Source organism: Bufo gargarizans, chromosome 3, assembly GCF_014858855.1.
Source record: "Bufo gargarizans isolate SCDJY-AF-19 chromosome 3, ASM1485885v1, whole genome shotgun sequence".
NCBI lineage: Eukaryota > Metazoa > Chordata > Amphibia > Anura > Bufonidae > Bufo > Bufo gargarizans.
Window position 1 is genome coordinate 213,775,131 of NC_058082.1, and position 14,820 is coordinate 213,789,950.

General features: G+C 41.0%; 1 protein-coding gene across 5 annotated transcripts in view; it reads right to left on the bottom strand.

The window, feature by feature from the left end:
* IL1R1 (interleukin 1 receptor type 1) overlaps nucleotides 1–14,820 on the bottom strand; it is a 76,594-nt gene that overhangs the window by 3,827 nt on the left and 57,947 nt on the right. For all 5 annotated transcript variants that reach the window (XM_044285617.1, XM_044285621.1, XM_044285619.1 and 2 more), the window contains 4 exons: nucleotides 14,433–14,556; nucleotides 13,041–13,189; nucleotides 8,907–9,050; nucleotides 5,533–5,700 (listed from right to left, as the gene is read on the bottom strand). In XM_044285617.1, coding sequence (XP_044141552.1) covers nucleotides 5,533–5,700; nucleotides 8,907–9,050; nucleotides 13,041–13,189; nucleotides 14,433–14,556 — 585 coding nt within the window. The remainder of the gene's footprint in view (nucleotides 1–5,532; nucleotides 5,701–8,906; nucleotides 9,051–13,040; nucleotides 13,190–14,432; nucleotides 14,557–14,820) is intronic.

A 14,820-nucleotide genomic window follows, 5' to 3' on the forward strand; every position in this document is an offset into this window, starting at 1 on the left:
AATTTGCGGACCTCAAAACACATACGGTCGTGTGCATGTAGCCTTAATGGCAGGCGAACCTGAAAAACCTTCAGGTCATAATTGCAGCCACCAAATACAAGTGCACAAATGGTCCCACAACATGGACACTGACATACCAGAGGAGGATCAATGGCAAAAATTCCTGCCATTTTTATGCGTCTTAAAGGGAAACCCTCAAAAATGTGCCCTGCTGGAGCCTAGAGATTTTTTATTTTAGGCCACGGGAGTGCAGGCCCCAAAAATTAGGCATTAACCTGACAGAAAAGAACAAGTGAGTATGTGACTGGAGGTACATTAGGAGGTCACTGAATAATAATTTTACTGAGACTGACCAGTTTGGTGATCTCATCAAATGGCCGCAGAAGTCTGCATGTGTCGCGCATGAGCAGCCACTGGCGCTGTGAAAAGAAACCAAGCTCCCCAGAACCTGTCCTGCTGCAGAGTTCGTACAGGTAGTCGTTAACGGCACGTTGCTGCTGGAGCAGCCTATCAAGCATATACAAGGTGGAGTTCCAGCACGTTAGGCTGTCACAAACCAGATGTATTGTGGTTGTAGAAAAAATCAGAGTGGCACTGCATAAAACAAAATAGACCCCTTTCTCGTCACTGGGTTACTTGGCAGGTGCACTTGCGATGTGTGCGCTGCCGGCGGTGCTCTGTCCAACGTGTAACCAGGCATTTACTGCTTCAATAGTTTTGCACAGATAAGAGACAAAAGGACGGCACTCACCGCTATGTGCTTAAACAATTTCTTTTATTCCTGGTAGAGAGCGGACAAGATACATGCGTGCTCCAGCTGAGTTAGGCGACGGCCGTTTCGCACCTCAGTGCTTCGTCTGGCCCATCATTCAAAATCTGGCCCAAATCAGATGTATGACAGGCAGGTGGTGTCGCCGCTGAACGTCAGCAAGGTGAGCCATGGCCGTGTAAGATCTTCTAAAATGGCCAGAGATTTTCCTGGTCTGCCGCAAGACGTCCTGGACCCTGGGGTATTTGGCAACAAATCGCTGCAAGACTAAGTTCAGGACGTGTGCCATGCACTGTACGTGTGTCATTTTACTGTGTTTCAGCATGCTCAGCAGATTGGCACTGTTGTTGCACACCACTTTATTAACTGTCAAATTGAGCAGGGTTTGCCACTGATCGGCCTGTGACCACAGAGCTGAAAGCAGTGCAGGACTGGTGTGGCTTTTGGCTTCCAGGCACAACAGCCGCAGCACAGCATGGCAACGTCTCATCTGGCACATCAAATAGATTCTGGGGAGCTTGAGGGGGTGCAGTGGAAGAGGCGGTAGCAGTGGAAAAGGATGAGTCAGCCGAGGAGGAGACGGAGGATGGAGGAGGAGGAAAAGAAGAGGCAGGCCTGCATGCAATCTCTGGCGGTAACACCAAATCCACACGGGTGCCACGGGTTACATGCTTGACGGCCGTCAGAAGGTTCACCCAGTGGGCAGTAAAAGTTATGTACGTTCCCTGCCCGTGTTTGCTAGACCACTTGTCTGTGGTCAGATGTATCTTGGCACTGACACTGTGTGCCAGAGATATATTCACTTGCCGCTGAACGTGGCCATATAGCTCTGGGATGCCCTTCTGGGAGAAATATTTCCTTCCAGGGACTTTCCATTGCGGTGTGCCAATGGACACAAATTTTCTAAAGGCCTCCAAGTCCACCAGTTTATACGGCAGTAGTTGGCAGGCTAGCAGTTCTGACAAGCCAGTGGTCAGCCGTTGGGCAAGAGGGTTATCTGACGTCATCAACTTTTTACGCTTGAACATTTGGGCCATGGAAGCCTGCCTTCTGCCAGATGAACGCGACGATGGCATGGTGGAAGGTGGAGTGGAGGACAAATGGGAGGAGAAGGAGAAGAGGCAGGACGTGGAACGCCAGGAGTGTGGCTTTGTGGGTTCTGACAGCTTTGCTCCCACTGGGTTCGGTGATGGTTGACCAGTTGCCTTCTTAAGGCGGTCGTCCCTAGGTGAGTTTTGGGCTTACCGTGACTTATGCATTGACAGCACAGGCTACAGATGGCAACACTATTGTCAGCAGATGACACGTTAAAAAAGCCCACACTGCAGAGCCATGTGCCGGCGTCCTGGGAGCGCCAGATGTGACCGTGCATGGTGGATGGCTCGCTCCAGATACATTTGCAGTCTGCTTTTTGCCTCGTGCACTGGGAGTTCTGCCTGCTTCTCCTCCTTATCCTCCCTATCTGCTTCTCCGTATCTCTCTCTGAACTCCCCTCCTCTTCCTCTCTTGTGGGCACCCACGTGACGTCCATCGACATGTCATTATCGTCACATTCACCACCACTGACATTAGAGATCTCGGAGTAGGCAGCAACAGCGGGGACCACCCTCCTTGGGCTGATCTGGGTACTGTCGTCAGACCTATGGGTAGCGGCCGTTGCTACCTCCACTTCCTCATCCGATGCCAAGAATGGCCGTGCATCGGCAAGGTCTGGGAATGGATGGGAAAAGAATACCTCTGACTCGAGTGGAGGGGCTATGGTGGTGGTGGTGGTGTCTTTGGGGATGCACACAGCAGAGAATGAGGAGGGTACAGATACAGAGGATGTGAAGGGTGCAGAAGCGGAAGACTGAGTGAGCCACTCAACCAACTCTGGTGCTTCCTTTGACGTAATCGTACACACCCTCTCCAACTTCCCACTTAGGCTCTGGCCTGGTGCACCTGCGCGACCACCAACCCTGCGGAACGGCCTGCCTTTTCCTCTGCCTGTCATTTTCAAAATGACCCTGTGCCAAAGTCTCTAGAGAAGAGCAGTATTTGTGGAAGCAGATATATTGCAGGCCTCAATCAGTATTTGGTGGAAGCTGGTATATCAAACCCCTTAATCAGTATTTTGTGGAAGCAGGTGTATCGCAGGCTTCAATCAATATTTGGTGTAAGCAGTTATATCAAACCCCTTAATCAGTATTTTGCTGAAGCAGGTATATCAATCCCCTTAATCAGTATTTTGTGGAAGCAGGTATATATTGCAGGCCTCAATCAGTATTTGGTGGAAGCAGGAATATCAAACTTCCTATTCAGTATTTTGTGGAAGCAGGTATATCGCACCCCTCAATCAGTATTTTGTGGAAGCTGGTATATCAAATCCCTTAATCAGTATTTTGTGGAAGCAGGTATATCGCACCCCTCAATCAGTATTTTGTGGAAGCAGGTATATAGAACCCCTTAATCAAAATTTGGTGGAAGCAGGTATACCGCACCCATCAATCCGTATTTTATGTAAGCAGGTATATCAAACCCCTTAATAAGTATTTTGTGGCAGCAGATATATTGCACCCCTCAATCAGTATTTTGCGGAAAAAGGTATATAGAACCCCTTAATCTTTATTTTGTGGAAGCAGCTATATCACACCCCTCAATCAGTATTTTGTGGAAGCAGGTATATAAAAACCCCTTAATCAGTATTTTGTGGAAGCAGGTATATCTCACCCATCAATCAGTATTTTGTGGAAGCAGGTATATAAAAACCCCTTAATCAGTATTTTGTGGAAGCAGGTATATCTCACCCATCAATCAGTATTTTGTGGAAGCAGGTATATCGCAGGCCTCAATCAATATTTGGCGGAAGCAGGTATATCGCACCCCTCAATCAGTATTTTGTGAAAGCAGGTATATCAAACCCCTTAATCAGTATTTTGTGGAAGAAGGTATATCACACCAGTTGCAATTAGTTATTCCAATAGCTTTTGTCCCACTATATAGCTGCGGTATCGCAGCAGAACCGCACACAACTGCTGCACAATACAAAGGCACTATAATATAATTTCTATGTTAGAAAGTATATTATAAATTTATCACACCCCTCAGTATATCACACCTATCTATAGCACGGCTATACCAGTCCTTAAAAGGACTTTTGTGGCCCTATTAGTTAGTGTTTAGTGTCCCTAACAGTCTGTCCCTGCTCCACAAAGCAACCTCTCCCCACACTGGCAAAACACGGAATAAAAAATGGCTGCCAAGTCGGGTTCTGTTATAGGGTGGGGGGCTGTCCATGTGCTGAAACGTCTCAACTGGCTGTACTGTCCCACCTGATGTGTGTGTCATAGGATAAAAGTTCGGAGCAATACAAAATAATATGGCGTCGGCGGACATCGCCATATGTTCGCTCGCACGAATCACAAATGCGCAAAGTTCACAGTGAAACGACCGCCAGGCGAACCGCAAGGCCATCTCTGGATGCAGCAGTGATATGACTGATTTACCCAGTAAGTGATGTTTGTGTCACTTTTGTGTTTTAGGGTATGTTAACATCTGCATTAAAGGCTACTTTTGAAGCTTCCCTTGCAGATTCGCCCAAAAATGCTGGACATGTTAGCACAGCGCTGTCAATGTCTGTAACTAAATGTTAGGGCATTGCAGTCATTTTACAACAATGGAAACGTACAATGCAGATGTGAGCAGAGTGTTAGCACGTCAAGCTGCATTGGCTGTTTTAGTCATCTACTTAATAGGTTTGATTGATACCTGTCAAATTTCACTTTGGGCCTGGTAACTGGATGTCGGTCAAAAGGCAGAACTAGGCAACTGCATCAGCGATGACGTAGGCGGAGGTGGATCCCACCCTTGTCCTGATAGGTTGCCTTAAGGTTTGAGCCCCAAAGAGGGACTGAGCATAAAATTTGAAAGGAGAGGCAGAGCATCGGCAACTTGCCACTGCTTCTTCTAATTCCTGACAAACACATGACGCTACTCATTTTTTTGTTTTTCAGTTTTAGTAAGAATGATAAAAGTTACGTTTCTACTACTCCCTTTCTGAGACAGCCTCCTTTGCTGCACTACATGAGAGCTGTTGTTTCTAAACTAAAACCCAAGCAAGGCTATTTTTCTCTTGCCCTCCCTTAAAGAGCTATAATACTTTTTACCTAATATGCAAATTAGGCTTTTGGTGTAAAAAGGGCATCACCATTGCTCTCGTTGCTCCCAAGCTCCACTCCTTTCTGTAGCCAGCTCATCCCTCGATGCTTGGCCCTGTCAAGCAAAGTAGTCATAGAAGGGCTGGCAGCAGAAATGAGTGAAGCTTAGGTGCAACGAGATCATGGCAATGCCCTCATTGCACCAAAAGCCACATTTACATATTAGAAGAAAGGATCACAACTCAAGAATGGAGTTCTGAATTTTCTGGGCAATATAAATATCACATTGTGCAGGAGTTTGAAAGTATATGTTCCTGGTATAATGTGAATCAATATATGTTAATGTGATTTGTCACATTTAAATTGTTTAATAGATTCTGACTAAATATTCTACCTCCAGTGCTGGCTGGGGCTTTTCCCCTATGTTTATCATTTTAGTATATTGACTTTAAAATACTAATTTTCATTGATTTTGTAGAAATGCAGCTCTATGCATTACATACTACCACTGTATCATTGGACATATATTAAACGTGTATAGTCTTTAGACACATTTTTAGTGGAAAATATTTGTGCTTTTACCTGTTTGTGAACAAGAATGACCAAAAAAACTACAGAAATACTTGCCTTGTCCTGGTAAGTCATCTCGTCCACTTATAAACAATCGGTAACCACACTGCTTCTCTAGAACTTCTGGCAGCACTTTCAGGACAAATATATCAATTTCATAAGAGTAAGAGCTGGTTCCCGTGGATTTTTTTGGGTATATTATGTAAGCATCATACAGTTTCCCATCTGAAATAGTAACATTATTAGAAACAAAACTATTAGATTGGGGCATAGTCAAATAAGAGGTCTGTATAGTACACAAGTAGAATATGAATCTAGTATTTCTATATTTAAATCTATTTTGCGTTATAGTAAAGCTAATTTTATTAAAAACTCTTTACATAAAATAATAAAATAAGGTACAAGGATCTGCACAAATTGTAGATATTTTCATGCACTAATGATTTGGCTTCACTGATTACAGTTCCTAAGTTGTGATGAGCAGCATAGGCAATATTTGCTTTCGTAATATTTCACAATTTTTTTGCATAATATTCGCAATAAATTCGCGAATTCTAGAATTCATGATCTCCAGTTATTATTTTCGCTATTGCACAAATTGGCACTAATGATGCGCATATTTTTTGCACAATACTTTCAACTTCAGGTCTGAGAAGATATTATTGATTGGTGCACTAAGTATTGTTGTGACATGACAGCACTATGTCTGTAGCACAGCAGCACACCAGAACCAGCTACACTATCTAACCTACACTGACTATCTCCCACTAACTATCTGTATTATATATATGAGCTAACTAACCATCTAATGTAATTGGATAAGGAATAGGATCCAGATGAAAGCACAGAGCACAGCAATGTCACTGCTGTCTCTCTCAGAACTGCAAAAAAACAGCAGAAAATGGCTGCCGGGGAGTTTCCTATATAGTAAAGGGGTAGGCAACCTTCCTATTGGTTGCTAGGGATATTTCTAATCTCAGACAAAGATATTGCAGCCTTCTCATTGGCCCACAAGCAAGAAGGGAGGTTACTGATGGAAAAAAAATCTAGAATATTCGCCATTACGAATATATAGCGCTATATTCTACATCTTCGCGAATTCTCGAACTGACGATATTCACGATAAAAATTATCGATTAGAATATTCGCGATCAACACTATTCCTAAGATATTAATTTCATTGGTATCACACTGAATTTAACAACAAGATCCTATCCTACACTTGCCCATTGCATGCTAAACATCACTTTTGGGTATTCTGGAGGATATTTGTCACATATAATTCCAATAACTCAATAGGACCATTAATTTTATTTGCTTTATAGTCAGAATTGTTAGACAAAGGATTAACCAGGATTGGGCCTTATATGATGTCTTTTACATTGATAACATATATCTATGTCCTCAAAGAGTCATGGTAACTGAACTTACAGTAAAACTGATGAGTAGATGAATTTGTAAGTAAATAATTTGATTTGTATCATGAAATTCTACATTCAAAATTTTGTGTTTAGCCATATGAATCATATTTAAGAAAACAGAAGGAACCCCATTAATTTGCTTTGAAGGTATTGTCCAGATTTTTTTCTTTTTTAAATTCCTTCCCACCACTGAAGTCAATCATTGGCTGCAGCAGAGCATGTAACCCTGTCTGGGCGGACCGGAAGTCCAGTGAAAACTTCCACAGAGCTGAAACAGAGCAGCATGGAGATGTTAGCAGGGTCACACTGGCCCAATAGTACCAGGGGAACCTCCAATGAGCTGCTTTGGAGCTAATCACTTGCCACTAGGGTCTATATGTTTCATTCAAAACTTATTAGGCTGTATTGATGATGTATGGGCTGGAACCCATGAATAATTTCCTCTGGTGGGCCCAAGGAACCCTAGTGCCACACGGCAGGTAGGTACAGATTTCTTCAAAGGTACAGGCGAATCTTAAAAAGTCCTAGACAACCCTTTTATCCCGTTCCCTACCTATACATTGGCAGTAGAGAATTTAAACATGGTGCTCACTCCTGAGCCGAACAGACACCATAGCTGTTTCTGCAATAACACCAATTGCAGACATTTAACTCCTCAGATGCTGAGGGGTGACCAAAACATCTGAAAGGTGAAAAACCCGGGAACAGGAGTTGGTTGAAATTGAAAGCCCTGGTCTCGCTGAAGAAACCAGGGCTTTCAGAGTTATAGTTCCTATGGAGCCATGCAGGTGACAGGGCTCCATAAGAAGATAGCAATAGCGCATTTAATTGGTTTATCGATTTAATGCAATCTATTGCAAAAACAATTTAGTTTTGCTTCTTGTAGTTACCTACCGTGACTTAAAAAAGGTTAAAAAAAAAAAAGATTTTTTTTTTAAAATGTTATAGAAAAAAAAGTAAAAATGGCTAATTCACCATTTTTTCGTTGCTTCACCTCCCCGAAAAATTGAGTAAAAGGTCAGCAAAAAGTAAACGAATGGTATCAATAAAAATGACAGATTGCCACACACAAAATGAGCCCTCACATAGACCCAAAGACATAACTTAAAAAAAAAAATATGGGGGTCAGAATATAGCGATAAAAAGAATAAAAAGTTATTTTTCCGCAAAAATTTATTTTTAAAAAGAAAAATATACAATTGTGGTATCACTGTAATTGTACCAACAATGAAAATGAAAGAAACAAGTCAGTTTTACCGCACAGCGAGCATCATAATAACAAAACCCATTGTGCAGAATTGTGTTTTTTTCCAATTCCACTTGGAATTTGTTTTCTGCTTCCCACTATATTATATGCAATATTAAATGGTGGTATTAGAAAGTACAACTTGTCCTGCAAAAAACAAGCCGTATGTGAATGGAAAATAAAAAAAAGTTATGGCTATGGGAAGGCCGGGATAGAGAAACGAAAATGGAAAATGACAAAGATAGGAAAACAATTTTATCCACAATCTATTTATCCAATTATCGATAAACATATACTTATTTCAAATCTGAAATGCACAAATAATTAAGCTCCATATTAGGCTACTTTCACACCAGCATTAAAGAGATCTGGTATTGCCGGACTTAGTCCTCTTTTTAACACTAGTGTGAAACTAGCCCTAAATTAAACGTTATACTGAATTAACCATGCCTGATTTTATGGAGACCATTGTGGTAATTTTGCCAAGACAGCTCCTTTTGTAAAACGCTAATCTAACCTGACGATCGGGGAAAACTTGCATCTGGCTACTTATTTCCACTTTAGCAGAAACGTTCATTAGTATTACATGCTGTTCTTTCAAATGAAAGTTCATCCTTGTGATATAAAGACAGGTTGGTTCCGCCAAGTAGTTAGCCACTTTTTCCAGAGGTTCTTGGGCATAGAGGACAGTCTCAAGTGGCCATCCATTATGTCTGTTTATCTTAATAGGGCATTTGGACTAGGGTTGTCTTTGTGAGGCATACCTTTATGTTCTGTATTAATGAAACAGGAACTTCGATACCAGAGGACAATGTCCACTTTATATATTCTTATGGCAACAATAGATATAACAGTAACCAAGAACACCGACACAAAAAATGCAATTAAAAATCCCTGGAAATTAGGATCTGCAAAGACAACAAGAAATACAGGACAGATTAGAAATTTTTTTATATTTGTGAAAGCAAAATGCCAGAAACCTGATGGACCCAATTATGCTGAATGGGACCTGTAAAGGAGCTGGCAGTGTCTAGCATATGCCAGATATGGCAAGTCCGGTATTCTGTTCCATTGTTGGAACAGAATACTGGAATTTCAAACACTCTGTGGATATAACCTTAGTGGCCAGTGTGAAAACTGCAGGATTTTAGGATTTTTTTTAAATATAGGTAGCGATATAACAACCAGAAATCATTTAACATTTGTTTAACATAAAAACTGGATTTAAACAATAGGGTATGTTCTGATGATACATTCCCTTTAAGAGAACAAAGGAAAAAAGCAAAGAAAAAGTAGCCCATAATTATGGGAAAACCATGGCAAGAGATATTTTTTTAAGTTGGCCACAAACTAGATGGTTGATAATACTAATTTAGACCATTTATTGTCTGGCATTTTCATAGCACGAATCAGAAGTCATTGAGGCCAAACAACATTTGTGCACCCCATTAACAGAAGCTCAGACTAGGCCACAGATTAACTGATTTGTTATTGTAAGGGCCCTTTTACACATATAGATAATCTGACAGATTATCGGGAACAAAGCAGATGTCCTTGATAACTGAATCATCATTCAATCTCCTCCGCTGTATGGTCGACAAGAGAATCATTGTTCCAGTGTTTATACACTGATCTGCTAGACAGAAACAATGACTCTTGGTGTCGGCCAAAAGACACTATCACCTGATGAACAAGCATTTGCTCATGTATTTGGTGGTTGCTAACCCCTTTTGCACTGTCAGATTATTGGGAACAAGTGTTTCTATAAACACTCTTCACCGATAATTGGTCTGTGTGAAAGGACCTTAATTTATGGCATTGTCATCTGGAAGAACAACTTTTGCAGAACAAATGTGAACACGTCCTTTAGATAAAGTGCATCGGAAATTACTTGTGACTGGCTAGCTTAAAGGGGTTTGTAGACAAAGGCACTTAGGGTGGGTTCACATCACGTTTTATGCCTCAATTTGACCTATACCGTACGTTGGAAAAAAAAAGGATACAAAAATGCAGCACACCACGTTCTTGTATCCTGCAGTCTGGTAAAAAAAAGGTATACTTTTCACTGTATGGCATAAGTTTGATACATCTGTTTAATATATGTTTTTGTATACATTAACCCCTTAACGCAAAACACCGTGCATGTACGGTGGGGGATGCATTGCCAGAATGCATTCCGCCGTACATGCGCGGCAGGCTGAATGGGCGGGCACTGGAGCGGTGTGCGCCCGATCACTGCAGGGCCCGGCAGTCCCTGGTAGCTGGGCCCCTGCTGTATCCGCTGGCATCGCTGTAAAAGCCGATGCCGGCGGATTAACCCCTTCTATGCCCCGGTCCGTGCTGACTGTGACATAGAAGTGGTTTGAGGAGGGTGAAGGAGCGCATCGAGTCCCCACTCCTGTGGCGGGGACTCGATGTGTCAGAAGCCAGCCTCAGGCTGGGTCTCCTAGGCAAGCTGTAAGTGTATTACTCTGTGTAATACACTAACAGGCAATGCATTACAATACAGATGTATTGTAATGCATTGCTGACGGGATCAGACCCCCAAAAGTTGAAGTCCCAGAGTGGGACATAAATAAAGTTTAAAAGAAAAAAAAGTGTTTTAAATAAAAAAAAATTAGTTTCAAGTTAAAAAAATAAAAAAAACTCCCTTTTCCCCTGATTTTATAATAAAAAAAATAGAAAACAAACGAAAAAAACACATATTAGGTATTGCCGTGTCCGTAACGACCGGCTATATAAATATATCGCATGATCCACCCGGTCCGATAGACACCATAAAAAATAAAAACTGTGTAAAAAAAAGCCATTTTTGTCACCTTACATCACTAAAAGTGCAACACCAAGCGATCAAAAAGGTGTATGCCCCCAAAAATAGTACCAATCTAACCGTCATCTCATCCCGCAAAAAGATTAGCCCCTATATAGGACAATCGCCTAAAAAATAAACTATGGAGATACTAAAACATAATTTTTTTTGTTTCAAAAATGCTTTTATTGTGTTAAATGTAAAATAAATAAAAAAAAAGTATATCACATGATTTAACCCCTCAGGTGAACACCGTAAAAAATCTAATAAAAATTGTATCAAAAGCCATTTTGTCACTTTACATCACAAAAAGTGTAATAGCAAGCGATCAAACAGTCATATGCACCCCAAAATAGTACCAAACAGTCATCTCATATTTGAAAAAAATGAGCCCTACATAAGACAGTTGCCCAAAAAAAAAAAAAAATAACTATGGCTTTCAAAATATGGAGACATAAAAAAGTATAGATTTTTTTAAAAATGCTTTATTATGTAAAACTGAAACAAACAAGCTTTAAGTATGTGACGGGGAAGACCTAAGCCAGTTATCCATCCACAGACAGCTGTTTCAGGGTGTTGCCCCTCATCAGTATGGAGTAGGATTCTGGCTAACCGGGAGCAATGCCTTGGAGACTACTCAAACAAAACAATAGCTGACCTCAGGGAGACCAGCTACAGAAAACACTGTGGAGCCTCATTTAAGAGCGGGATCTTGACATAGGGGCCACTTAATATGGTGGATTTGGTGATCTCTGTAATGGGGACACCCCTTTGCTTGGTTTGGGATATCTTACTTTCACTGTGTTAAAGACCCATAACTGGGGCTCCACGGTTATTTTGCATATTACTGTTTCCCAGGGAGCTTTGCAATTTGGATTGCTGTGTCGAGACTCTTAAATGAGGCTCCACAGTGTTTTCTGTAGCTAGTCTCCCTAAGGTCAGCTATTGTTTTATCTGTTTTAAAAGCAGAGAATTTGAAATTTGGAAAGTTGCGAATGTTAAAAATTTTGGGGTAAATTTGGTGTTTATTTATAAATAAAAAATGAAATATTTTGATTCACATTTACCATTGTCATGAAGTACAATATGTGACGAGAAAACTATCTCAGAATGGCCTGGATAAGTAAAAAAGACTTTTAAAGTTATCACCACATAAAGTGACATATGTCAGATTTGTAAAAATCAGTCTGGTCCTTAGGTGAAAAATTACCTGGTCCTTAAGGGGTTTAACGGATGGGAAAAATGGGATGTGAACCCACCCTTACTAATGTATTCTGATTGTCCATATTGCCTCCTTTGCCGGCTTGATTCATTTTTCCATCACATTATACGCTGCTTGTTTCCTTGTTTATGACTACCCTGCAATCCAGAAGTGGCTGTGCTTGCAGACTATAGAAAAAGTACCAGACTATGCATACTCCTGCAGTCCCAGCCACCACAGAAACTGGCACTAGGGATGAGCAAACCCGAACTTCACCGGGTTAGGAAAACGGAATATAACGGAATTCGTACACGGAATGCAAAACGGAAGCCTTTAAGAGACATTCCATTTTGATCCGTCATACTAGAAGTCTATGGCCAAGCATAACGGATCTGTCTGGTTTCCGTTATGCAGGATGGAAAACAAAGTCCTGCATAATGGAAACCAGACGGATCCATTATGCTTGGCCATAGACTTCTATTATAACGGATCAAAACAGAATGCCTTTTAAACGCTTCTATTTTGCATTCCATCTACGGATTCCGTTATATTCCGTTTTCTTAACCCACCCGAACACTGAACCCAGTGAAGTTCGGGTTCTCTCATCCCTAGCTGGCACCTTGTCCTATATTGTGCAAGCACGACCACCACTGCTGGATTACAGAGTGGACGTAACCCCTGTATATGAGCAGTGTATAGGAAAAATGAATCCAGCCAGCAAAGGAATCAATATGAAAAATCAGAATATATTAGTAAGTGCCTTCTATTAACTTTCTCTACATGATAATTTACATTTTCTGAAATGAGACAACCCCTTTAAGACTTTAAATCTACCTATGCTGAGATTGCACTCCGTATCCATATACTTGTACCCACTAAAATTCATACCTGGCTTTTTCAGTAAAACATAAGACGTAAAAGCTCTGTTTCTTTGCGTCCACGCATTACAGTAAAATTGTCTGTTGTAGTCCTCTTCAATAACTTTAGTAAAGTTTAGGGTTATGAAGTGTTGCAGTCCATCTTCTGTAACTGTTTGGCTATGTATGATAAGTTATAATAATATATTACATTTCTAGAAATGTAGCAGATTATACATTCATTACATAATAATAATAGTAACAATAAAGTGAATAATAATAAATTAGATGCTCTCTAGCCCTCTGGCATAGACTTCATATATAATTTATGTCAGTTTCCCATTTTCTCACCACTTTAGAAAAGCCAAAAGTGGCAAATTATGCCGTAGATAGGCTATGTGCCATAATTTGTGAAGAGGTGTGCAGTATCATTATAATGGTGAAGCTGTTTGAAGAGGCTTTGTCCTCTTTATTGATACCTGCAAGCTAGCTAGATTGTAGTGGTGGTGCAGTGTAATTACAGCATCCTCTCCCATTCACTTGAATGATTGGTGGAAGTGCTGATTGGAGGGTGGACCGATCTGATATTGATGACCTATCCAGACAATTATGACACTGCACAACCCCATTAAATCTCCCCATTAAAGTACAAATAATGACATAAAGAGGACCTGTCACCATCCCGGACATGCCTGTTTTAATAGCTATATGCATTCCCCATGTAATAACAGTTTTTGAACATCTATTCCTATGGCTCTATGTTGTGCCATTCCTTTATTATGTCTACTAGAAGTTATGAATGAATTGCTAGCAGTCTGCAGTAACGGTACAGAGGGGTGGTAACAAGTGGGGGGGGGGGGCTGTACCTGCACAGTCTCACTCTATCCAATCAGTGCTGCCATTTTCAGACTGTGCAGATACACACCCCCAACTGGTTACCACCCCTCTGTACCCTTACTGCAGACTGCTAGCAATTCATACATAACTTCTAGTAGAAATAATGAAGGAATGGCACAACATAGAGCCATAGGAATAGATGATCTAGAATTGTTATTACACGGGGGATGCATGAAGCTACTAAAACAGGCATGTCAGGAATGGTAAAAGGTTCTCTTTAAAGAATATGTTGATATATTTTTGTACTGAAATCCAACGTACACTACTAACACTAGTTTGTGATATCAAAGTTGCCAAAAGATGCTGGGTGGAGAGCTCCCCTGACATGGAAGTAATAAACAGGTATCGGATTACCCCACTAGAACTCACTATGCATTACACCGTTCTAGGCATCCTACAAGTGCTCTTGTTATAGGCACACTAGATTCAAGATAGGTTCCAGTACCATACAAGTGTCAGCATTTTGCAAATATGTTTTACAGTCTGTAATGGTAGAGCGCATATTTTGAATAAAGTGACTACTTACTCCGTATTTCCCATTACAACTCTGTCATCTTCAGTGTAGAATGCCATAAGTATGCCATTGTAAACCCACAACACAGCAATGGATTCATTAAATAACACCCTACAGGTAAGTGTCAAAGGAGCTCCTGTAAAAATAGTAGACATAAATAATACTGGTTATTCTTTACTTCAAATCCACAAACTGCCTTCTACTAATTTTAATGGGAATCCCACGTCACGCATCACAGATTATTTTCTGTGCAGATTTGAAATCCATGTCACTATATACAGGACACGTATTTAGGCGGTTTCCACATGGAAACAGTGGCCGATTACAACATGAGGATTGGCACCACTGAATAGGGCAAATCCATCTGAAAAGCTGTGGCATATCAACGACAGCGAGGGTC